Source organism: Barbus barbus, assembly GCF_936440315.1.
Source record: "Barbus barbus genome assembly, chromosome: 10".
Taxonomy (NCBI): domain Eukaryota; kingdom Metazoa; phylum Chordata; class Actinopteri; order Cypriniformes; family Cyprinidae; genus Barbus; species Barbus barbus.
This window is the reverse complement of record NC_136738.1, coordinates 27,167,704-27,191,609: the sequence shown is the minus strand read 5'-3', so window position 1 is coordinate 27,191,609 and position 23,906 is coordinate 27,167,704. Positions and strand designations below refer to the sequence as shown.

Genomic DNA, 23,906 nt, shown 5'->3' with positions numbered 1-23,906 from the left:
CTCAGCAGTCTTTCAGAAAGCGACACAATAAAGTCTCATTAACCCTTTAGATCAGTGCATTAATTGTTATCTTTTTTCTAACAGCGGATGGAGGCTCATTATGAAGCCACAACAATGATGCAAATGCAAGCACAAGGTGGGGTTGTGACCCAACAGCTGGCACATAAGACTCCACCTCGTGTGCCACCTAAACCAACCTCCAAATCCCCCCCTTCACTACTGACTAAAGTGTCAGCTGCTCGTCAGCAGTCTCCCTCTCCTGTGAGACATGTTAAGGGCCCGACACCCAGTCCTGTCAGGTAATGTGTCTAAAGTTTCCAGATCTACATTAAATCGGCTTGATGATACACCTATATTGATTTGCTGATAATTTAAAAATTATGACTTCATAACATCATAACTTTAAATCAGTACACTTCACACTTGAGACTTTCTTGCCCCAAATAATTTCCCCACATTACAAAAGGTTTATACATAAAGAAATAAATAGCACTTTTGTTTTGAGAAATATGTGTGCATATATATTTAAATGATATTTACAGACATTAGATTTATCAGCGACAGAAGTTTTATTTTACACAGAGGAAGTCGCCCCCTTATGGAGGCTGCCATGTTGACATGACCAGCCGTCTCTCCTTGTTAAATGGAGTTAATATGGACTTTACTACTACTGCTAATGAATGACTGAATTAAAATAATATTTATTTATTTATCTGCAGTGAGAAAAAATAATGAAACACTATTACTTAATTAACACTAGTATTTTGTATAGTCTTTTAGTTAATGTGGTCATAAAATCTGCATTTTTAATAATTGTGAACTGTTTGCAATTTTTTTTTTTTTTCTGAATGCTTTTAGATGGGAATAAGATGCATATCAGTTACCCAGTTTTTATTACTGCAAAGGCTATGCTTTGTGATTCATGTTCTCATAAGATGTTTTTCCATTTCATTTCAGAGCTGTGTCTCCATCTACCAGACTGTCTGTTTCCCCAATCAGACCAGTCAAATCCCCTCTGATGACCCGCAAACAGGTCACGCAGGCCTCTGAGGTCCTGCCCCCATGGAAACAGGAGGGGTATCTTTCAGAAGCCAGCTATACCCGCATGATTGCCGGAGCAAGACAAGTCCAGACGACTTCAACCCATGTCCAAATGGAACAGCGCTGGGAAGGTTCTGTTGCTGTTCAGCAACAAGCTGGTGTTGTCAAAGAGGTAAAGAATTTCCCATTAGGCAAACTTGCTATTAATCTTTCTGCACATTACAAATGACTTATTCAGTGGTGCCACCGCTTCCTTTCCGCAAGTGTTTATCTCATGTGAATGTTTATTTGTCAGTGAAAATGTGAAAATACCTGTAATGTAAACTCTAACAACATCTTGCAACCCAATTCTACTTGCATGTAAAAAAGGAGCAGCAAAACATGGATGAGAAAAGTATTGCTGTTGCCACTGTGGTGGCGGCAGTGGACCAGGCTCGTAGTCGTGGGCCGCTCAGTGGCTCTCTAGAACTGCCCAGTGTTGAAACCGGCATAACTGCAGTACACATTACGTCTCAAAATGAGCAGGTAGTTTGGTAGTGCTGTGGTTGTCACCCATTCAAATCTCATAATCCCATTTTTTCCCCCACTGACTCCACAAAGATTTTTATAGGATGACAATAACAGATGTTACTAGCTCATTTTTTTCCACCCATTACTTCATCCTTACCTATTTTTCCAAATGTAAACAATTTTTTTCCACATTTAGACAACAATTTAGATATTTCTTTCTACATGTTCATAGACAACATGCAAGGAAATCCAAGAGGAATCCTTCACAACTGTGACAACTCATAAAATCAATATTGGTGTTTCAACCACTAGTGAGAGATCCTTGGAAGAGATCTCATCAACTGCGGAGGTAGAATCTAGGAGAATAATATTTCAGTTGGCCACATTTCTAATGCCTTCTATCCTGTTTTCCATTCACTTCACTTTGTTTTTCAGAGAGCACCTTCTGTTTTTATGTTTAAGGGCAACATTTGAAAGGTTGCATTTCAAGTCATGGATAGGTTGAGTGATTAAATTGGATTGGATTTACTGAAATGAACATTGATCCTATTGACTTCAACATAGTCAAGAACAAAAATGATTATAAAGACAAAGCTTTGTATTTTCTAAATCTTTTTATAGCAGTGGATGTTCCAAATGTAATAAAACATCTAAAAGTAGAGTTAGAGCAATAGAAATTTTATTATTTGGGTGGATTTTAAATGCAATCCATGTAAATGTTACCCTTGAATCAATGGATCTCTTATTTCACACTTTTCAACACTAACATTTAGTAGACAACTCCCCTGGATGGTGTATTTTCCAGGTGTCATCCCATATTTCCTTTTCAGTAGACAAGATATGTATTTTTAGATGAGAATGGATTCTACCTATACATGTACTCTAGATATTGATCAGTGATTGCACTTGCCAGGGTGATGGGAAAAAAGCCGAAGCCGTGGCCACTGTGCTTGCTGCTGTTGATCATGCACGTATACGAAAGCCCACGCATGCTGAAGTGGCTCAGTTGGAAGAAGAGACTGATATAAGACATCAAGAAATGCTAGCAACTCAGCAACAGGTCACAAGTAAAAAAGAGCTGTTGCTAATTCCCACTGAAATGGGAACTTCTACTTCAACATCTACTACTGAGAAGAGTGTACATGTCACCCAGGTTAGAAGCATTTAACAGAACCTGAAATGTGCAAATGTTTTTTTTAGTGTATTCGCATTCAAATATATTCTGTTGATTTGTAATAGATTCAAAGAACTACAGAGGTTAGCTCCAAGGTGGAGACTGACCTTGCACCATCCCCAGTTCCACATTTCACAGTATCAAAAGTTACTGTACCAAAACCAGATCATAGCTATGAGGTAAGATTTGGTGATTCCAGGCAAGCAGTGAAATCCCCCTTTTCTAAAGTAAATGATTTTCCAGATATTTAGGAAAGAGAAAATGAGAAAGAACACTTATAGAACATAAAGAAATTACCACGAACCATATAAAATATATCTGAAATTTATTTTTCTTCAATATTTTTTTTTTTCCCTGCTTGCCTGAAACAGTTTTTAGAACTCAACAGTAGATTTATGCACAGTGGGATCCAGAACTCTTGAGACCACTATAAAACGCTGGTATATAAGTTTAAGAATTTGGGAAAATGTGAAAATGAAGACATATTTAATATTTTGCACAGTTTTTATGTAATTAATCAAATAAGCAAAATTGTGCCATTGCACAAATCATCAAAATGTCATACTCTTGCAGTTTATGCAGCTTGACTACTACTATCATTATAACAAAAAATAGACATACCAAGACATTCTAAAATTAAAGCACTTTCAAGTTTTGTATTAAATTACATGCAATGCAAAATATATGCATTTTCACTCATGGTCTCAGAATTTTGGTGTCACTTTATATTTTAGTCTTTATTTTAACATTTTATCACTATCCTTTAACAAGTGCCGCCTATCCAGACCAATCTAAAAAAAACAAAAAACCCACCTTCAATACCTCACATTTAAGCTTCATAATAACTTTCACCATAACACCCATCCATTAGTTTGTCCGTCAACCTCTTATTAAACCATCAAATATTAAACCGTCAGGTATATGAGTTATCTAAACTTGCTAACACATTAATTTTTCCCACCATCCTTCTAAAGGTTCCCTGACTCTTCCCCTTTGTGTGGCTAAACAAACAAGTGATCGTTTTTGTGGTATTCTGTGGTAACGTTGCTCTTCTTGGGTTGGTCAGGTTTCAATAGCAGGTTCTGCTATTGCCACACTACAAAAAGGGTTATCCTCAACAACTGCAGCTCAAAAGATCATCAAGCCTGTCAAGCCTCCAACACATAAGATTGTGGAGACTCGTGTGACCCCAGAGCCGACTCCTCCTCCTTTTAGAGACACTGCAGAAAGATATCAGGCTCATTTTGAAACAGAGTTACACAGAAAGATAGGTGTTTCATTTGCTGGGGAAGAATGGGACACAAAGGTTTGTAGTTTGGCGTATTTTCCACTTGTAAAGCTAACATTTCCCTTAATATCACTGGTTATTCCTCATATAGAGTCTTGTGTGGTTGGATTATCACTTACTGAAAGATTCCCCAAGGCCTAACCATTTTCCTTACAGATCTCATCTTATATACAGAGGATTTCTTCTCATCATCTTCTCCTAATTTTTTATCAGAATTTTTTGTTTCATACTCAGACAAGCTCTTTCTTCTTTTTTAACATTTCTGCCACTTCTCTAACAAAAAAATAATAATTGTGTGCCAAAGTCACTTGGTAAATATAGATGTTTCCTGCAGGTTGTTGAGACTGCAGCGATCCCCTCAGCTATCAAAGAGCCTGTAGTCCCCCCGACCTTGATAGCAGTAAGTGTTTTATTAGCGTTTTAATGAAATTCTGATTTGTAGAATCCCTTGAAGAATCACTAAATAAAAATTGGTATCTTGTTCATTAGGGTTTGAAGAATGTGACTGTCACAGAGGGAGAGTCTGTTACGCTGGAGTGCCAGATTTCAGGCCACCCTACCCCAGCCATTATGTGGTTCAGAGAAGATTACAGAATTGAGCACTCCATTGACTTCCAGATCACTTATGAAAACAGCTATGCCCGCTTGGTGATCCGTGAGGCCTTTGCTGAAGATAGTGGCCGCTTCACTTGCACTGCTACCAGTGAGGCTGGAACTATCAGCACCTCTTGCTACCTGCTTGTCAAAGGTAAACCTTGAAAAAATTTGATATATTCAAGTCAAACTTCTTTTGCGGCACTGCTTTTTGTGTGTGTATATCTGTAATAAAGCTATAAAAATATGATGTTTTACAACAAAACCACAAATAAGATTCAGTTCACAGAAATCTTTTGCGAACCCATCTACTTTTGAACCCAAAGTTGAAAACACTGATATTTTATTGTATATTTATTTAGTTTATTTAAATACTTATTTATTTACTTACTTTTGTAACTTACTTTTGAGTGGTTGAGTAAGATTGGGTTGGGGTTTAGATCACATAGTGTGCTAATAGTGTTCTATATTTTGCATACTATTAAAATCTTATAATAAAAGAGAATAAACCAAAAATACGGGATAACCCTCCATACCTTAACCATTCCTTGAACATTAAAAAAAAATCTTATCTTTTTTTTTTTTTTACAGTGTCTGAGGAGATTGAGAGCAGAGAGGAGATTACTGTCCAGGAGAAACAGTAAGTTACAAGGGCAAGAGCAAGGACTCTTGGACTTTAACTAGTAAAAAACGTAGAGCTGATCGATAATTCACTTTAATAATTGTTGTAATTTGTGTGTGTCTGTGTGTGTGTGTGTGTGTGTGTGTGTGTGTGTAAACAAGGACTGTCATTGAAGCCAAACAGGAGACCATTTCTGAAATAAGTGTGGTCTCTGTGGACACTGGACCACCTGCTGCTCCTTTCTTTGTGAGGAAACCAGTGTTTCAGAAGCTGGTCGAGGGGGGCAGTGTTGTCTTTGAGTGCCAGATCGGAGGAAGCCCTAAGCCTCATATTTACTGGAAGAAGAGTGGAGTTCCACTCACCACTGGATACAGGTATACATTTTCAGTACAGTTTGAATCTAGTTGGTCTCTACACAGTAAATCAGAAAGCTAATACTTTCCTTGTAATTTAACAGATATAAAGTTAGCTATAACAAGGAAACAGGGGAATGCAAGTTGGAAATATCTATGACATTTGCTGATGATGCTGGAGAGTACACCATCTCTGCCAAGAACCAACATGGAGAGGCATCTGCTTCCACAAGCCTTCTTGAAGAAGGTTAGTTGTGACTTTACTATTGAAAGTAATTATTAACTGTGATTTCCATTAAAAAAAGCTTTGAACTGAAAAATCAACATACCATTATGCTTTTACAGAGGAGTTTGAGGCCTATATGAAGAAACTGGATGTGACATATGTAACGGAAGTGACGACAGTAGTGCAAGAACCCAGAGTGGCAGATGTGCCCCCTGTAATTGTAAGCGAATATGAAAAAGAGATGATGCAGAGGAGGATGGCTCAGCAAACACAGATGATGCAGTCCTTCATCTCAGAGACAGTAATGCATTTATATGGGGAATATTATTTTAATCATTTTTGTAATTAAAACATAAATCTAAAAATTTCTTTTTAAGAAATGCCTTTAAAATGTATGTATATATATATATATATAAATTTTGTTATTTTCAGGAATTTCAAATATCTGCAATTGAACGAAAAATAATCCAAGAGATTGAAATCCGCATCCTTAAAATAACTTACCGAGAACTGGTGATTGAAGATGGTGAGGAGATGGTCATGAATGTTGCTGAGCATGAGGCTGTCGGATCCTCATTTAGCACTCCGGTCAAAAGCTACAGAATTCTGGAAGGAATGGGTGTTACTTTCCACTGCAAAATGGAAGGAACGCCATTACCAAAGGTAAGGGTGCTAATTCTATTGATAAACATGTTCTCACTAGAGCACAATGTATATAAGTAATTTTTCTGTCATTTGTGTTAAATAGATTGCCTGGTATAAAGATGGCAAGCGCATTAAGCATGGAGGCCGCTATCAGATGGAGGTTCTACAAGATGGTAGAGCTAGTCTGCGCCTACCTGTGGTGTTGCCAGAAGATGAGGGCATATATACTGCATTTGCTAGCAATATGAAGGGTAACGCTGTCAGTTCCGGAAAGCTCTATGTGGAGTCCACAGCAGCTGCTCAGCCTTACTACCCACAGGCTGAAGCTGTGAGGAGAGTCCAGTGAGTTGCCTTTGCCTTACTAAACTTTGTGTCTGTATTCACTGTGTTAAGACTAGATATAATGTAATAGTGTCCACATTTACACTTCTAATGTTTTAGGTCTACATCTCCAATGTCTGCTCGCTCAACTAGTTACTCCCCTGGACGTTCTCCTGCTCGCTCTGTTAGCCGTTCTCCTGCTCGTAGACTTGATGACACTGATGAGAGTCAACTGGAGAGGCTATATAAGCCTGTCTTTGTACAGAAGCCATTATCCTTCAAGTGTTCTGAAGGACAGACGGCAAGGTTTGACTTAAAAGTAGTTGGAAGACCTATGCCCGACACTTACTGGTTCCACAATGGTAAGTTTCTTTTAAATTACACTACTGTTCAAAAAAAAGTGTTTTATTATATATATACTATATGCTTTTTATTATATATACTTTTATTGAGCAAGGACATATTAAATTAACAGTAACAACACTTCTAATGATACAAAAGATTTGTATTTTAAATAAAATGTGAAGTTGTGTGAAGAATGCAGTGTTTTTTTTTTGGTTACACTTTACTTGAAGAGGTGCATAAGACTGACATGACACTGACATGACGTCATGAATATGAAGGTTTTTTATGCATGTTTATGACAACTGTCATTAAGTGTCATTCCCTCAGATATGTAATTTTTAATGCAAAGATGACATTGTTTGAGATGTCTTTGTTATGGGCTAGGGTTAAGGGTAAGGTTAGGGTTAGGTAAAATAATGTCATCTTAGCATTAAAAATGACATAACTGAGTGAATGACACTTAATGACAGCTGTCATAAACATGCATAAAACCTCCTTCATATTCATGACATGTGTAATGTCATGATTACGAAGGTGTCATGTCAGTCTTATGCACACCCCTTCAAGTAAAGTGTTACCTTTTTTTTTTTTTGCTTATTTGTTTTCCTTCTTGCTTGTTGAAAATGGAACAAAGGACTTATTGTTTTTAATTATCTTTTCCAAAGGACAACAAGTGGTCAATGACTACACCCACAAGATTGTGGTAAAAGAAGATGGTACTCAGTCAATGATTGTGGTTCCTGCCATGCCTCAGGACTCCGGAGAGTGGACAGTTGTTGCACAGAATAGAGCTGGAAAGGCATCTGTTTCTATGACTCTCACTGTTGAAGGTAAGCTATTTGTTTTTGTTCTAAAAACTATGCTAGATCTAGACTTGGTGGTGTGACAGATAGTGTAAACTCATGCATGGCTTACATGTTACAGCAAAGGAAAATTTGGTCCGACCCCAGTTCATTGAAAAGCTAAAGAATATCAGTATTAAGGAAGGAAGTTTGGTTGAGTTGGCAGTAAAAGCCATTGGAAACCCCCTTCCTGACATCGTCTGGCTGAAAAACAGTGACATCATCTCTCCTCATAAATACCCGCATATCAAGTAAGTGACTTTCCTTACAAATTATTGTTTAATTATGGTCTGTTTTGTGGTACTAATCTATGCAAACATTAAAATTTGTATTTTAGAATTGAGGGTACCAAAGGACAGGCACATTTCCAGATTCCACAGACTTCTGGTTCTGACAGTGCGTGGTACACAGCCACAGCCATTAACAGAGCTGGCAGAGATACCACTCGCTGCAGAGTCAATGTGGAGGTTGAGTTCACTGAACCTGAACCAGAAAGGAGACTCATCATTCCCAAAGGAACATATAAGGCTAAGGACGTTGCTCCACCAGAGATTGAACCACTGCATCTTCGCTATGGTCAGGAACAGTGGGAAGAGGGTGACCTCTATGACAAAGAAAAACAACAGAAGCCACACTTTAAAAAGAAGCTTACTTCAGTCAGGATGAAGCGATTTGGACCTGTGCACTTTGAGTGCAGACTGACCCCTATTGGTGACCCAACTATGGTTGTTGAGTGGCTCCATGATGGCAAGCCACTGGAAGCTGCTAACAGACTTCGTATGATCAATGAGTTTGGCTATTGCAGTCTTGATTATGAAGTTGCTTATTCTAGAGATAGTGGAGTCATTACTTGCAGAGCTACCAACAAATTTGGTGCTGACCAGACCTCAGCTACACTAATTGTGAAGGATGAGAAGAGTCTAGTGGAGGATAGTCAGTTGCCAGAAGGTAAAAAAGTACAGAGAATAGATGAAATGGAGCGAATTGCTCATGAGGGTGCACCCTCAGGAGTAACTGGAGATGACATGACAGAGAAGACCAAGCCAGAGATTGTCTTGCTCCCAGAACCCATAAAAGTATTTGAGGGTGAATCAGCCAAATATCGCTGTAGAGTGACCGGTTATCCCTCTCCCAAAGTTAACTGGTACCTCAATGGACAGCTCATTCGAAAGAGCAAACGATTCAGACTACTATATGATGGCATTCACTATTTGGAAATCACTGACTGTAAGTCATACGATTCAGGAGAAGTTAAAGTATTGGCTGAAAACCCAGAGGGTACAGCTGAGCATGCTGTCAAGCTTGAAATCCAACAGAAGGAAGACTTTCGGTCAATCTTGCGCCGTGTTCCTGAGAAGGCACCGGAGGCACCTGGCCCTGAACCTGGCAGAGTATCTTTCGATGTTGTGAAGGTAGATAAACCCACAGAGGCTTCACAAGCAAAAGAGGTTGTCAGACTGAGGAAGGCTGAGAGAGTTGTTCATGAAAGATCCACAGAAGAGACAGAAGAGCTGCGAAGCAAATTTAAACGCAGGACTGAAGAGGGCTATTATGAAGCCATATCCTCAGTTGAGTTGAAGTCTCGCAAGAAGGATGAATCTTATGAGGGAATGCTAAAGAAGAGAAAAGAAGAACTTATGCACTGGACCAAAGAGGTGACTGAATCAGAAAAGAAGAAAGAGGAGGAGGAAGGCAAACTTAAAATTCCTACTATCAGACCTGAGAAAATTACTCTCTCTCCTAGCATGGAGGCTCCAAAGATCTTGGAAAGAATTCAGAGTCAGACAGTGTCCCTGTCCGATGAAGTTCGCTTCCGTTGTAGGGTTGTTGGTAAACCAGAACCAGAGTGTCAGTGGTTCAAAAACGGCATGCTACTTGAGAAGTCAGATCGTATTTATTGGTATTGGCCCGAGGACCATGTCTGTGAATTAGTAATCAGAGATGTCTCAGCTGAGGACTCTGCTAGTATTATGGTCAAAGCCATTAACATTGCTGGTGAGGCCTCAAGCCATGCTTTCTTGTTGGTGCAAGGTATGTATTGTCATTTATAAATCAGTGTTATTCCTATGATCATTGTTCTTGTCAAAATTACTTGATCTAATAAATTCTCTGTGGATTTTTGCAGCCAAGCAGCTTGTATCTTTTACCCAGACACTGGAGGATGCCTATGCTAAAGAGAAAGACACAATGGTAACCTTTGAATGTGAGACAAACGAGCCATTTGTCAAAGTCAAATGGATGAAGAACAATGCCGAAATTTTCTCTGGAGACAAATACAGGATGCACTCTGACAGAAAGGTACACTTCCTATCTGTGCTGATAATCAACATGCAAGATGATGCTGAGTACACTTGTGCTGTAGCTGATGATGACCACATAAGAACCACTGCCAGACTTCATGTTGAAGGTTAGCCTACACTCAAACTAATTTGTTGCTGTTTTAATTTCACATTTACTTTGAATTTTTGGTCAAACCTCTAATTTCTTTTACAGGTGCACCATTGGAAATTATTACAAATCTGGAGAGTGTTGAAGTGCCTGAGACATACTCTGGAGAGTTTGAATGTGAGCTGTCCCGTGAAGATGCCGAAGGCACCTGGTACTTTGAGAATAAAGAAATTACGCCAAGCCTAAAATATGTTGTATCCTCTCGTCGTGGCCGGCACACCCTGTCTGTAAAAGATGTTAGGAAGGAGGACCAAGGCAAATACACTTTTAAAGTTGGTGATCTGAAGACAAGTGCCACACTGAAGATGAAATGTAAGTAGAATTTTAATATAATTTATATATTATTATGTAATAATTTACATATGTGATACATAAATAATTGTATACTTTTGTTTTATTTCAGTGCGTCCTGTAACTCTGATGCAAGGCCTCTCTGATCTGACCGTCTGTGAGGGTGATATTGCCCAGTTGGAGGTGCGATTCTCTCAAGAAAATGTGGAGGGGACATGGATGAAAAATGGCCTGCCCATCTCTGCCACTGACCGAATTCACATTGTCATTGACAAACTTGTCCACAAAGTTCTGGTTGAAAATGTCAACAGGGATGATGCTGGAATTTATTCATTTGTTGTTCCCATTCAAGGCATTTCTACAAGTGGAAAACTTTCTGTCCAAAGTAAGTTGGTTTTTGATGCTGATGCATAGACTTTGAAAACTGAAATACCATACGAGAATGCAGAAATGTAACTTTTCCTTTTTTCCCTCTTCACAGCAATTGAAATTATATCACCTCTGAAGGATGTTCATTCTATTGAGGGTACAAAGGCAGTACTAGAAGCTAAAATCTCTGCCTCTGATGTTGCTGCTGTGAAATGGTACCAAAATGACAAGCTCCTTGTGGCTAGTGAGAGAATCCAGATGGTTGCCAAAGGGACCAAACAGAGACTAGTTTTGAATAGGTCATTTGCTTCTGATGAAGGACATTATAAGATGGTTGTTGGCAGAGTGGAAACGGCTTGTAAACTGACTATTGAGAGTGAGTATTTCTGTTAATGAACCAATATAATGTCTTTCTTAGAGTTTGTTTAAAGTTAAGTTTTATGGGTTTCTGTTATTAATGAAGATTTTATGTCATACAGATGTCAGCATCATCAAGCACATGCAGGACTGTGTGTGCACTGAAACTCAGAATGTCACCTTTGAAGTAGAATTATCCCACGCGGGTATAGATGCCTATTGGACCTTCAAGAATCAGCCTCTCAAGGCTGGACCCAAATACAAAATTGAGTCCAAAGGGAAGCACTACAGTCTGACCATCATCAATGCCATGAAGGATGAAGAGGGCCAGTATACATTTGCAGCAGGGGAAAAGACTTCCAATGCAAAACTAACTGTATCAGGTAAGATTTTTGTCATTTGTCAAATATCTGTCAAGTTGATGCACAGATATTGCCTCACAATTATGTTTTTCTTACACTAGGCGGAGCTATAAACAGACCACTCCATGATGTGACTGTAGCAGAATCCCAAACTGCTGTTCTGGAGTGTGAGGTTGCAAACCCCACCTCTGAAGGCCAGTGGCTTAAGGATGGCCACTCTGTTAACTTCAGTGACAATGTCAGGAGTGAGGACATAGGTGCAGTCCGCCGACTTGTATTTGTTATCACAAGACCACAAGATATTGGGGAATACACCTATCAAGTGGCAAACTCCAAAACATCTGCCAACCTAAGGGTTGAAGGTACATTTACTACCATGTTTTGAAGGCAGAATTCCATTTCCATACTGAACATATTTTCCTTGCTATGTAACTGATTGCAAATGTGTCTTTTACAGCTGTGAAGATCAAGAAAACATTGAAGAACCAAACAGTCACTGAAACCCACGAGGCAGTGTTTAGTCTTGAACTCACTCATTTAGATGTGAAAGGATCCCAGTGGATTAAGAATGGAATAGAAATTGTCCCTAGTGACAAATATGAGATAACAGTTGATGGATTGGTTCACACTTTAAAGATCAAGGACTGCAACTCCCAAGATGAATCAGTCTATGGATTCAAACTGGGGAAACTCTCGGCTAATGCCAGACTGAATGTTGAAAGTAAGTTTATTATTTGCCAGAATCAAAGACAGTTTGCATTTAACAGAGAGAAAAACTCTTAATATGCAATTTAATTCTCTTGCAGCTGTTAAGATTGTGAAAAAGCCGAAAGATGTGACTTCCCTGGTCAATGGAACTGCCTCTTTTGAGCTGAGTTTATCCCATGATAACATACCTGTTAAATGGATGTTCAAAAACCAAGAGCTGAAACCTAGTGCCAATATTCAAATAATGTCTGAAAGAAAAGCACATAAGCTGGTCATTCAGAATGTTGATGAAAGCAGTGATGGAGAGTACATAGCTGTAGTTGGACATTTACAATGCAGTGCATATTTACATGTTGAATGTAAGTATCAATTTAAAGAAGTCCCCAGCCCAAACTTGTCTAATGTCTAAAATACACTGCTAACTCCATGTAATGATTATTTCAGCTTTGAGAGTCACAAAGCCCCTGAAGAACCTTGAGGTTCCAGAGACCCATGTGGCCACATTTGAATGTGAAGTTTCACATTTTAATGTTCCATCCACCTGGTTGAAAAATGGAGTTGAGATTGAGATGAGTGAGAAGTTCAGGATTGTGGTGCAGGGCAAACTGCATCAGCTGAAGATCATGAATACCAGCAGAAATGATTCTGCAGAATACACTTTTGTATGTGGAAATGACAAAGTCTCTGCCACCCTGACAGTTAACCGTAAGTTATTTTTTATGTTATTTGCAAAGTGCTCACCAGACATGCATTTAATGATTCAAAAGAAGCAAAAATGGCAACAAAAATCTGAATTCAGTCAATAAATGTTTCTTCCATCTCCTTCAGCTGTCCTCATCACGTCTATGCTGAAAGACCTGAATGCACAAGAAAAGGACACCATCACATTTGAGGTGACTGTCAACTATGAAGGCATCACCTACAAATGGCTGAAGAATGGTGTAGAAATACGATCCAGTGATAGATGCCAAACTCGCACCAAACAGTTCACTCACTCACTCACGATCCGAAATGTTCACTTTGGGGATGTTGGAGAGTACAAATTTGTGGCAGGATCTGCTGAAACCGCAGCAAAGCTGTTTGTTGAAGGTAATATTTGCTTTTCTTATTAATTTTTTTTTAATTATTTATTTTGGTTTCCCCGTTCATTCTGATCAAGTTGTTTTGTCATGGTTAATTTAAGCTCGTGTCATCGAGTTCACTAAGCGCATCAAGGACATTAAAGTTACTGAGAAGAAGAAGGCCATTTTTGAATGTGAACTCTCTGAGCCCAATGTCCAAGTGACCTGGATGAAAGATGGTCAGGAACTTGAAATATCTGAAAGGTACTCCAGATTGTCACAATTTTTCACTTTGACATTATCATCTGTCTCTGTTAAATTCAGTGTCTTGATGGAGATATCATCTTTCACCGTTTAGGTACAAAGTCTCCACAGAGAGACACATGCATCGTCTTATGATCCAAACTGTGCGCATGTCTGATGCCGGTGAATACTCTGTGGTTGCTGGATCTAGTGTATCGAAAGCTACCCTCACAGTTGAGGGCAAGGATGTGCGTATCAGTGAACCTGCCGAGAAAGAAATCACTGTAAGTACCAAACAGTCTTAAATATTATTTCATTGATCAGCCCATCAAAAATGTATTAAATTGCGTTTTTAATTCAATTTTAATTCAGGTGCTCGAGAAACAACGAGCTACATTTGAATTCGAAGTCAATGAGGATGACATTGAAGGTCGCTGGCTAAGAAATGGAGTCGAGATCCAGTTTTCTGTAGATCAGCGTTTCAACTATGCCATTATTAGAAAAATTCATCGCTTGACCATCACAGAGACATACAGAAGTGATGCCGGAGAATACACGTTCATTGCTGGAAAGAACAGGAGTGTTGTGACCCTACATGTTAACAGTGAGTTTGATCTCAAAACTAAATTCTGTTAGTGCAAATTGTCAAAATGTTTATTCAGTAACATACAGTGATATACATTTTTATATATGCAGTATTGGGGTAACTGAATAACTGTTAGATTACTTTTTAGAGCTTAAAAGTAAAGTAAGACATTTACATAATAATTCCTAAATTACTTTGTCAAATAGGTAAGATGCATTAATTTTCCATTATTTATTTGCTGACAAATGCAATTAAAAGCCATTAAATGGACATAATAAAGACATCTACCATGCTAAACTACTCGAATAAAAGACTTTTATAAAGTTTTTTATGCTGAAGTCTTATATGGAATATAATGTTTCTCAGTTTGTTCTTATTTGTATGTCTATTATTTATTCTTATACAATGTTATTGCATTCTTCAGTCCCTGAGCCTCCTCAGATCATCAGGGACATGGAGCCCCTGTCTGTTGAAGCTGGCAAACCTGCACGTTTCTCTGTGGAAGTGACAGGAATTCCTCAACCTCAGGTATCCTGGTATAAGAACTCACAGGCACTGTCCACTGGGTTCAAGTGTAAGTTCCTGAGGGAGGGAAATGAGCACACATTGCTGCTTATCGAAGTCTTCCCAGAGGATGCAGCTCAGTACACCTGTGAAGCTAAGAATGACTATGGAGTAGCCACAAGCTCTGCGTCACTTGATGTGGAAGGTAAATAAAAACACATGAAAAAATAATTACATTAATTAATTACGTAATTTACTTATGCTTTGCTATGCCTTTTACTCCTCAGTTCCAGAAGTTGTTTCCCCTGACACTGGAGCACCACTGTCACCTCCTGTGGTCATAACACCAATACACAACACTTCTGTCAGTGAAGGACAATCTGCTAGATTCCAGTGCCGTGTCTCAGGGGAAGGTGAGATCAGTTACCTTAACTCTGTTCCAGACCTAGTCAGTTGCTTATTGTCTTGCCTTTTCTGCTAGCATCCTAAAAATCTGTAATGCACTGCATAGTCGGACAGTCTTAGAACTTGCAGTACAGTATGGGATTGCATTCACATTGGATACACGCAATGCAATGTAAGAATTTGGGTAAAATGGTGTGTCTTTGGAGACAGAATGATTAAAATCCTCCTTTTTTGTGTAGCCTTTACATTGGGGGAACTTTTATGATTCTTTAAAATAAATGTTGGCTGGGCAATAAATGAAGTCACACTGACATTGCAATAAATTATTATGATTTGTCAAAGTAATAATAATGTTGTTATTTTTAAGCAATGTCATACAACCAAGATATTTTTTTCATCCATGTTTTAGTTTACAGCATTCTGTTGTCTTATTTGACAAAAAAAAAATGTAACGTCTTGTTATAAATTAATTGTTATATTTTCATTTGACTTATATTTTAAAAGATTGATTAAATTGCTAAAGTTTTAATTCACTTTATTAGACATCATTTTTGATATTATATCTCCCAGACCTACTCGGTAGGTTTTGGAGCAGAACCCATATGCTGGCACATACGATCAAGTAAATAGTAAAATGTACCTTAGGCTTATGCTTATTCTTCTGATTTACTCCTGTTTAGATCTGACGATTACTTGGTATTGCAAAGATAAGGAGATCAAGCACTCTGATATATTCAGAGTGTCTCAGTTTGATGAAAACTGTCAGCTGGAGATCACCAGAGTTTATTCTGAGGATGAGGGCGAGTACACATGTGTTGCTCGTAACTCCGCAGGAATGGTCTCATGTTCTGCTGTACTGAAAGTGGAAGGTGAGTTAAAATTTCGTACCAACCAATCATTGGAAACTAATTAAAAAACTGATGATGGCTTCAGTGATAATGTATGTTTTTTTTAGTGGTTAATAATACAATTGGTGGTGTTTTGTCTGTTAATTAGGGCTGTCAAAGCTAAAAATGATTACTAAAACAGTGATTTCTAAAAACTGAATGAACAATTCAGAGCGAGTTAGAAGTATGAACGCACAAGTGACTAGCTGAACACTGGTTTATCAGTGAATTCTTAAACTTAATGGCATTTCGTCATTTATAGCCATATTAATTCAACAAGCATAAAACTGTATTTTTTCAGTTTACATTACCTATGTATTTTGATAGTGTGAGAAATTTTTTTTTTTTTTTTTTTTGAGCGAGATGAGTAAAATAAATTTTTGCTATGAGTGCCATCCACTCAAACTGCTGAATGTAGGCTTTTTTTTACTTTCCTTAAAAAAGGAACTGAATTAATGTATTAACTATGAAAAAACATTAGATACTAGGGTGACCATATGTGCCATTTTTCCCCCGGACGCATCCTGGCCAGGATTTCTATATTGTCTAAAATATCTAGGATTTGGCTTTGTTTGCGTGTTCACCGATCGGTGTATGACATCGGTTCCTTATGTTTTCGAAATGCTCTCGAGGTACTTTGAATCAAAGCAATATAGGAATCCTGGCCAGGACGCATCCGGGAAAAATGGCACGTATGGTCACCCTATAAGATACATCATGCTGAAGTAGCTGAAACAGCCCTACTGTTAATACAGAACAATTATGCCACCCAAATGTGAAAACAGAACAAGTTTTGAACAAACAAACCTCAATGATGCACTGTTGAGTAATTAGTTGCGGACAAATCAATACTTCCTTTCAGGACAAACACAAATTACGGACTATACATCCGAGTCTCAGTTGCAAGCCACATCCAGCCCTTTCACAAGCATTATGACTGCTCAGAAGGAACCTATTGGCCAAAGGCCCACTTTTATTCAGCCTATTGTGAGCTGTGTGGTGGCTCACGGAGAAGTGGCTAGATTCCATGCTTGTGTGTCTGGCATGCCAAAACCAGAGATAAGTTGGTTCCATAACCAACAGTTTATAAATCCTTCCAAAAATGTTGTCTTTCATTTTGATGAAATGACATACACTGCTACGCTAATCATAGTTGACACTTTCTCTGAGCATGCTGGACAGTACACTTGCAAAGCAGTCAATATCGCAGGAGAGGCAGCTTGCTCAGCCAACCTTGCTGTAACTGAAGAAGGTAACTGAGATCAAAATAGTTTGTTTTTTGATTAACAGATCACAATTAATTCACATCATTTTCTTTTTAAGCCTCTCAGTCAATCTCAAGAATCTCTCAGTGAATTTCCTGATCACCTTCATTAACTCCACTCTATGAAACCTTATCAGTGGTGCTGAAAAAGTTGTCATGCAGTGCTCTCTTGGTGACGGGCTGGCAAATGCATGCCTTTTCAAACTCCTATGTTTCACCTCTTTTTGACATTTTTACACTTGTTTCACATGCAGATTGGATTATTGCTACAGTGACCTTTCCTTGGATTTTGCATGTTATAGGTGACATATTTGGTTAATGGTTTGTTATTAATTCATCCATATTACTCTATTTACAGTTACAAAAGTACGAGAGGAGATTGAAGCAAAAATTGAGGAAGAGGTCAAAGGTAGGATCTTATTTACAGTATTAACTTTTTTAATAATGATGTCTCTCTGTAAAACTATTACATTTAACATTTCTGAGCATATTGTACTGCATGCAAACAAATCCTCTTTAATGGAAACAACTTTCATATGTTACTGTTGGATATGTGTATGGTTGGAATAAAGTGTTTTTGGATAGCAAGCAATTTGATTGGTAAAATGCTTGCTGTGAAGCACTTTTGCAAAGTTTTGCATCTGTCCATTCCCCTTTGAAAAGCATGAAGGATATGGTGGTACTTGGTTGTTTTAGAAATAAGAGGTGCAGGATGAATGTCCTTTAAAAGTTCCAGACCACAGGAAATTCTGTTTTAAAAGATATGGAAGTAGCCACATCTTTTAATTGCTTCTTATGTTTCTTGCATCTGGAACACCTTCCTGCAAATATTTCTTAGACTGGCTTGCAGATAGCGGTATGTGATTAATGTTGTTTGCTTTTTAAAATAACATGGTTATACCTGTAAACTATATTAGTTCGAATAAACGCCTTCTCAAAGAAATCTAGAGCTGTTTTAATGACACATTCTTTTTTATCAATAGAGAAGTGACGTTTCTCTATATGTATGAAAGATTTACGTCATTCTAAGGATTAGAAAGGGCGTTTATTCATCATTCTGCAAGTCAGGTAAGGAATATTTTAGGATATATATATACACCAAGTTAAATATGTAAGAGGCTCTTTTGCGAAACAGATCAGTATTATTTGGATACATATTAATGCTTTTGAAAGAAATTTATGCTTTGAAGAACTGTCCACAGAAGATGGAACAAAACGTCAAGCGATTTTCGTGTCAGAATCTTTAATAAAGACTCAAGTTTTGCGTTTATTCGAACAAATATGGTGAGTGAATTTGTTTTTTTTATGGCTTTGTGACTTGATGCATGCTTTAATATATCTATTAATATTCTATTTGAAATTATATTTCAGTTTCTTTAGCAAACTGTGCATTTTGTTGAAATTTGTCTCCTTTTTTTCCAGAATTGTTTTATAATGAAGGAGCTGAACACTTGGAAAAAGGAGGACTACAATGTGGTGCATTTTCAGACCCAGAGGAAAATTTAGATCAAGGTCTTGTAGCCCCATCTGAAAACATTAAACCCTCCTTCTCCAAAAAGCTGAAATTTCAGTCTGTTGTGGAGGGTGACACTGCAGCTTTTAAGTGCAAGCTAGTTGCAATGCCACCTCCAACTATATTGTGGTTTCATAATAATAGACAAATACAGAAGGAGCACCATCGTAAAATACATACAGTGAGTAAAATGCATATGCATGCAACCATCTTAACAATTGAGGGGATTAAGGAAAAAGATTCAGGCAGTTACAAAGTCATGGCAATTAACACTGAAGGATCTGCTGAAACCACAGCATCGCTTCTTGTATCAATGAGGGAAGAGCAAGATGTTACATATGTAAGCCATTCTAGATCTTCAAACAAAGCCCACTCAAGCTCAGATTCATTAGCTGATTCAACAAAAGAAAGAAAATTTAGAGTCGACCTAAGATGTGTTGGTTCTCCTTTTGATAAAACAACTAAAGGACAAACAAAGGGACGTCATAGATCAAAAAGCACTCTTTTCCGAACAATGTATTTTAGAACTTCATCCCCATCGAGAACAGACAGAGACAGCAAGTTTGAGACAGCATCCGAACGTGCACGCTCCCCAGCTCCGATGTATGAAAGATACGAGAGGTTCAGTGATCGATACAGTGATATATACTGTGACAGATTCACAGGTCGAGACCGATACAGTGATAGGTTTAGTGATAAATTCAGTGACCGGTGTAGTGATAGGTACAGTGACAGATTTAGTGACACAGACAGCCTTCATGGAGAGGTTAAAGCAAAACTCAGTCTCTTACAAAAGGCTGTCAAAAAGAAAAAGAGACTTTCAATATCTACAATGTCCTCATCTGAGTTTGAAGTGGAGTCAGTTACAAGTGAGCCTTGTTACACAGATTATGTCGAGAGACTGAGGGTCAAGCCATCTACTTTGCCTGAAATTCAACATGTCGTTCGCCCTGGTGAGCAAGGTGAAAATGGTAGAGGTTCAGCAGAATATCAGAGTAGACTGGAGAGAATTACTGGACTCAGCTCCCAATCAATAGAGCGAAGAATCAGACACTCTTTTGAACCCCAGTCGAGATCTAGGACACTTCAAATGATGAAGGGTGAACTTCCTCTAGAAGAAACTTTAAGAAAAGATGTTCAGGTTGTTGTATCTGATGCACAGATAGATCAAAGGATCACATCCAAAGAAAAGTCAGGAAAGGAGATAGAATATGATATTTTAGTGCACAAAGATGATGCTAGCCTTAGTCGGTGGGATGATGAGGTGCAGACTAAGGCAAAAGAGCCATTTGTGTTGCAGTGGTTAGAGGCAGGAGAAGCTTCCAAACAAGCAAGCAATACAAAGGAGATAAGTGCATCACATGAGATGTCCCAAGAAAAAGAGTCTTTAAGAGCCAAGGCAGTGAAGCCAATGAAAGAAATATTTTTCGGTGATGAAGGTAAAACGGCTCCTGTACAGAAATTAGAACAGAGAGCTATGTCTGTGGAAAACGTCTTTGAGAAAAACCAGGAGAGTGAGTGCTTAGAAAGTGAAGATCAGTTCTTAGCTCAACGCATTCGTAAATGGCAACAGGATGTGCAGTGGGATGAAGAAGCACAGGTCAAGGCAAAGGAACCATTTGTGTTGCAGTGGTTAGAGACAGGACAAGCTTCCAAACAAGTCAGCAGTACAAAAGAGATCAGTCCATCACATAAGAATCCAGCAGACCAAGAGTGTGCAAGAGCAAAGGTAGTGGAGGAACAATTTCTTGCTGATGATGGTCTGCAACATGAAAGTAAAAAGGCTTCTTTACAAGAATTAGAAAAGAGACCTATCTCTATGGAGAAAGTCCTTGAGAAAAACTTGGAGGGTGATCACTTCGAGAGTGAAGATCAGTTCTTTGCTCAACCTATTCGAAAATGGCAACAAGATGTGCAGGTTGATCATGCAGAGGCTGTTGTGCCCCAAAAGTCAGAGAAAAAAGGCTCTTATTTTCATGAATCTTTGGGTAAAGTTCAAAATGAAGAAGCAGCAGCTTTAAAAGCTCAAATTGAGTCCTCATTTACAAAGACTTCAAGATCTTCATTCAAAGAACAATGTTCACGTGAATGCTCAGGTGAGAGTGAATTACATTTATCGCGAGAAAGAATAAATGAGTTAGAAAGCGATCCTGTCAGTGAAAAAGAGGCATTGACCCAACGTGTAATGAAATGGCAACAAGATGCTTTGACAGTGCAAGGGCAGGCTGTTGAACTGGATCCTGACTGGGGTGGTGTTAGAGAGAGTGCTTTAGAAAGAGCAGTATATAAAGATGTTGAGGTGGAAGAGATGAATAGGAGGTCACCACAGAGAACAGCGAAGGACAGGTTCTTTAGTGATGTTTCTTCTCAGTCCTATGTAACTGATAGGTCTAAAACACATAAGCAAATTCTTTCTGAAGCTGATAGTGAGAAGTTAAGGACTGAAAGTGAGTATTTTGTCAGCGAGGAGGAGGCTCTAGCAAAACGTATTAAAAAATGGCAACAAGATGTTCCAATTGAGCAAGAAGAAAGTGTTGAATTAGAGTCTAATTGGGCCATTGCTGAGCATGTGCAGTCTTCTGTTGAAAAACTAGAGACAGTGTCGACATCCACAGCTTCACCGACAGGAAAAGTTTTGTCATATACAAAGCCTAAGCAGCTTGTGACTGATAAAATGAGTACAGATGTGAGTGGATGTATTGAAAGCCGATATCTGGGTAATGAGGATGTAGTTCAGCGGCATCATGGTAATGTAAAATATGTGACAATGCCTAGACAGGGTCCTGATGTAATGCAGCAACAGAAAACCCCCTCAAAACAAGAAATCCAAAGTGTTACTCCCACTGCAGAGAAAATCTCTACGAGTGTAGTAAAACCAGGAGCACCTGTATTTGTGAAAACTTTAATTCCAGAGTTTGAGGTAAAGAGAGGCGAGATGACTGAACTAAGTTGCCAGTTCCAGGGAGATCCTCCACCGTCTGTTTCATGGCTTAAAGACGGACATCTTATAATGAGAGACCCTGATTTTGACGTTCGAACCAAAACAACTTCATCGACACTGACCATTTATTATCCAACTATTGACCATCAAGGTCTGCTTACTTGTAATATTGCAAACAAACATGGAAAAGCAAGTACATGTTGCATATTCAAAGTAACTGAAGATGTTTTGTCAAGGACAGAGATAAGAACTCCTCAAGAAGTTAAAGTTACAGAGGAGTCAGTGTTCACTGAAGAAGAAATAATAGAGGAAGAACTTAAGTCACTTACTAAACCTCAGATAGACAGAAAATACACATTGCAGGTTCCTCAGGCAGTCATCCACATACCACAAACTTCAGAGTCATCTATTCACTCTTCACCAGTTGAGATCAGAATAACTGCTCCAACTCCAGTGCTAGAGATAGAGGCTAAAGACACATTTGGGCCTGTTAAGCAAACCTCAGAGTCTCCAGCTGATGATGGCACCTCTCAAACCATGAAGCATAAGTTCACATTTTCTTTTGATGATGGTCGTGAAGCTCCCCAGGTTGTTAGAGAACTAAAGAACATTAGTGTTTCAGAGGGACAGACTGCTATGCTTGAGTGCATCATTATTGGTGAACCAACACCTGAGGCCATCTGGTCCCATGATGACATTTTTCTTGATCTTAATATCAGTAAATATAGATTTGAGGTACAAGACACATGTTACAGGCTTTTTATTGACAATTTTGCTTGTCTTGATGCTGGAACATATAGATGTATTGGATATAACAAATGTGGGCAGGTTGAAAGTGTTGCTGATGTGTCTTTTGATTCTGCAACTTTGGACTCTGGATTTTCATCCATTGCCATGTCAGAGGTGGATAACCAAACTAGATCTTTTGGCTTATCTTCAGAAATCACCAAAGTTGGAACAAAGACTTTATCAGGTTCTTCCACACCATCCAAAGATGTTACTCTAACAAGTGAGGATATTCTTCATTACGAATGTTTCACTTCAGTCAGTTCTACTGGATTTCAAGATATTATCAAAACCGCTGATCCCCATTACCCACCACCAGATGCTTCTAAACTCATTAAGCGCATTAAGAAACCTGCTTCAGACATGCCTGTAATAACAGGCTGTGGTTTGCAGTCATCTGGGGCAGAGGTTAAAGTATCAAAATTAAAACAAGCGTTTGAAGCACCAACGTCTTTTATAGATGTGCCTGTTGAGCCAACAGTACAGTCAAAGGATGAGTCATCTTTTCCTATAGAAGACATTCCAGAATTTTCTGTTGAGCATGATCAATATGAAAAGGAACAAACAACTTCAATTTTCTCTAGTGAGGACAGGATGAAAGATCCTACTTTGACTGCAGCTAAGACCTTCCCATTAAGAGCTCGGCCAGATGTTAAAGAGGCAGATCTTGACAACACAGAATATGCTTTACAAAAGTCAGAGATGAGAATGCCTTCTATAGAACCAAAATTATTTGACTCACAACATTTTGTATCTTTGGCAAATGTTACTGAGGTCCAGCAATCTCCTACTTTAATCAGACCCCAGGCTAGATTACCAGAGAACATTAACCCAAAATATAGTTCCATTATCCCTAAGACAGTTCCAGACAGCACAGTTGAGCAAAAAATTACACAGGAGGGGGTATGTGTTAGGCAAAGTGGCACTGATAACTCCACTGATACCAAGGCACAGTCAATGAAAATGGGCACCATTAGTATTCAGAGAGCAGAAGATGAGGACATGCCACAAAATAACATCAGTCCAGTTGATATAAAACATAATAGGATGGAAGCCACAGATATAGCAAAATCTATTAGTGTAAAATCCAAAATTGAGGTTGACAGAGCATTGCAATCTGACTCGGCAGATTACCCTTACTCAACACAGAGACAGCAACTGCAACAGAAAAAACCTGCGAGGCAAGGGGTTGTTGGTGTTCCCAAGCTTGAGGAAGAAGA

At 38.6% G+C, this 23,906-nt stretch overlaps 1 protein-coding gene across 1 annotated transcript in view; it reads left to right on the top strand.

The window, feature by feature from the left end:
• ttn.2 (titin, tandem duplicate 2) overlaps window positions 1-23,906 on the top strand; it is a 165,143-nt gene that overhangs the window by 4,554 nt on the left and 136,683 nt on the right. Inside the window, exons 6-42 of the mRNA XM_079427427.1 lie at window positions 85-299; window positions 958-1,213; window positions 1,411-1,566; window positions 1,784-1,900; window positions 2,465-2,704; window positions 2,791-2,904; window positions 3,792-4,031; window positions 4,348-4,413; window positions 4,503-4,761; window positions 5,199-5,247; window positions 5,391-5,603; window positions 5,687-5,829; window positions 5,928-6,109; window positions 6,241-6,471; window positions 6,557-6,795; window positions 6,895-7,136; window positions 7,785-7,949; window positions 8,044-8,212; window positions 8,299-9,992; window positions 10,087-10,368; window positions 10,455-10,721; window positions 10,813-11,085; window positions 11,182-11,445; window positions 11,549-11,809; window positions 11,890-12,150; window positions 12,246-12,509; window positions 12,595-12,855; window positions 12,941-13,201; window positions 13,325-13,585; window positions 13,680-13,821; window positions 13,916-14,084; window positions 14,173-14,404; window positions 14,811-15,095; window positions 15,178-15,303; window positions 15,976-16,164; window positions 17,045-17,434; window positions 17,805-17,855. Of these exons, the coding sequence (XP_079283553.1) occupies window positions 85-299; window positions 958-1,213; window positions 1,411-1,566; window positions 1,784-1,900; window positions 2,465-2,704; window positions 2,791-2,904; window positions 3,792-4,031; window positions 4,348-4,413; window positions 4,503-4,761; window positions 5,199-5,247; window positions 5,391-5,603; window positions 5,687-5,829; window positions 5,928-6,109; window positions 6,241-6,471; window positions 6,557-6,795; window positions 6,895-7,136; window positions 7,785-7,949; window positions 8,044-8,212; window positions 8,299-9,992; window positions 10,087-10,368; window positions 10,455-10,721; window positions 10,813-11,085; window positions 11,182-11,445; window positions 11,549-11,809; window positions 11,890-12,150; window positions 12,246-12,509; window positions 12,595-12,855; window positions 12,941-13,201; window positions 13,325-13,585; window positions 13,680-13,821; window positions 13,916-14,084; window positions 14,173-14,404; window positions 14,811-15,095; window positions 15,178-15,303; window positions 15,976-16,164; window positions 17,045-17,434; window positions 17,805-17,855 (9,229 nt within the window). The remainder of the gene's footprint in view (window positions 1-84; window positions 300-957; window positions 1,214-1,410; window positions 1,567-1,783; window positions 1,901-2,464; window positions 2,705-2,790; window positions 2,905-3,791; window positions 4,032-4,347; window positions 4,414-4,502; window positions 4,762-5,198; window positions 5,248-5,390; window positions 5,604-5,686; window positions 5,830-5,927; window positions 6,110-6,240; window positions 6,472-6,556; window positions 6,796-6,894; window positions 7,137-7,784; window positions 7,950-8,043; window positions 8,213-8,298; window positions 9,993-10,086; window positions 10,369-10,454; window positions 10,722-10,812; window positions 11,086-11,181; window positions 11,446-11,548; window positions 11,810-11,889; window positions 12,151-12,245; window positions 12,510-12,594; window positions 12,856-12,940; window positions 13,202-13,324; window positions 13,586-13,679; window positions 13,822-13,915; window positions 14,085-14,172; window positions 14,405-14,810; window positions 15,096-15,177; window positions 15,304-15,975; window positions 16,165-17,044; window positions 17,435-17,804; window positions 17,856-23,906) is intronic.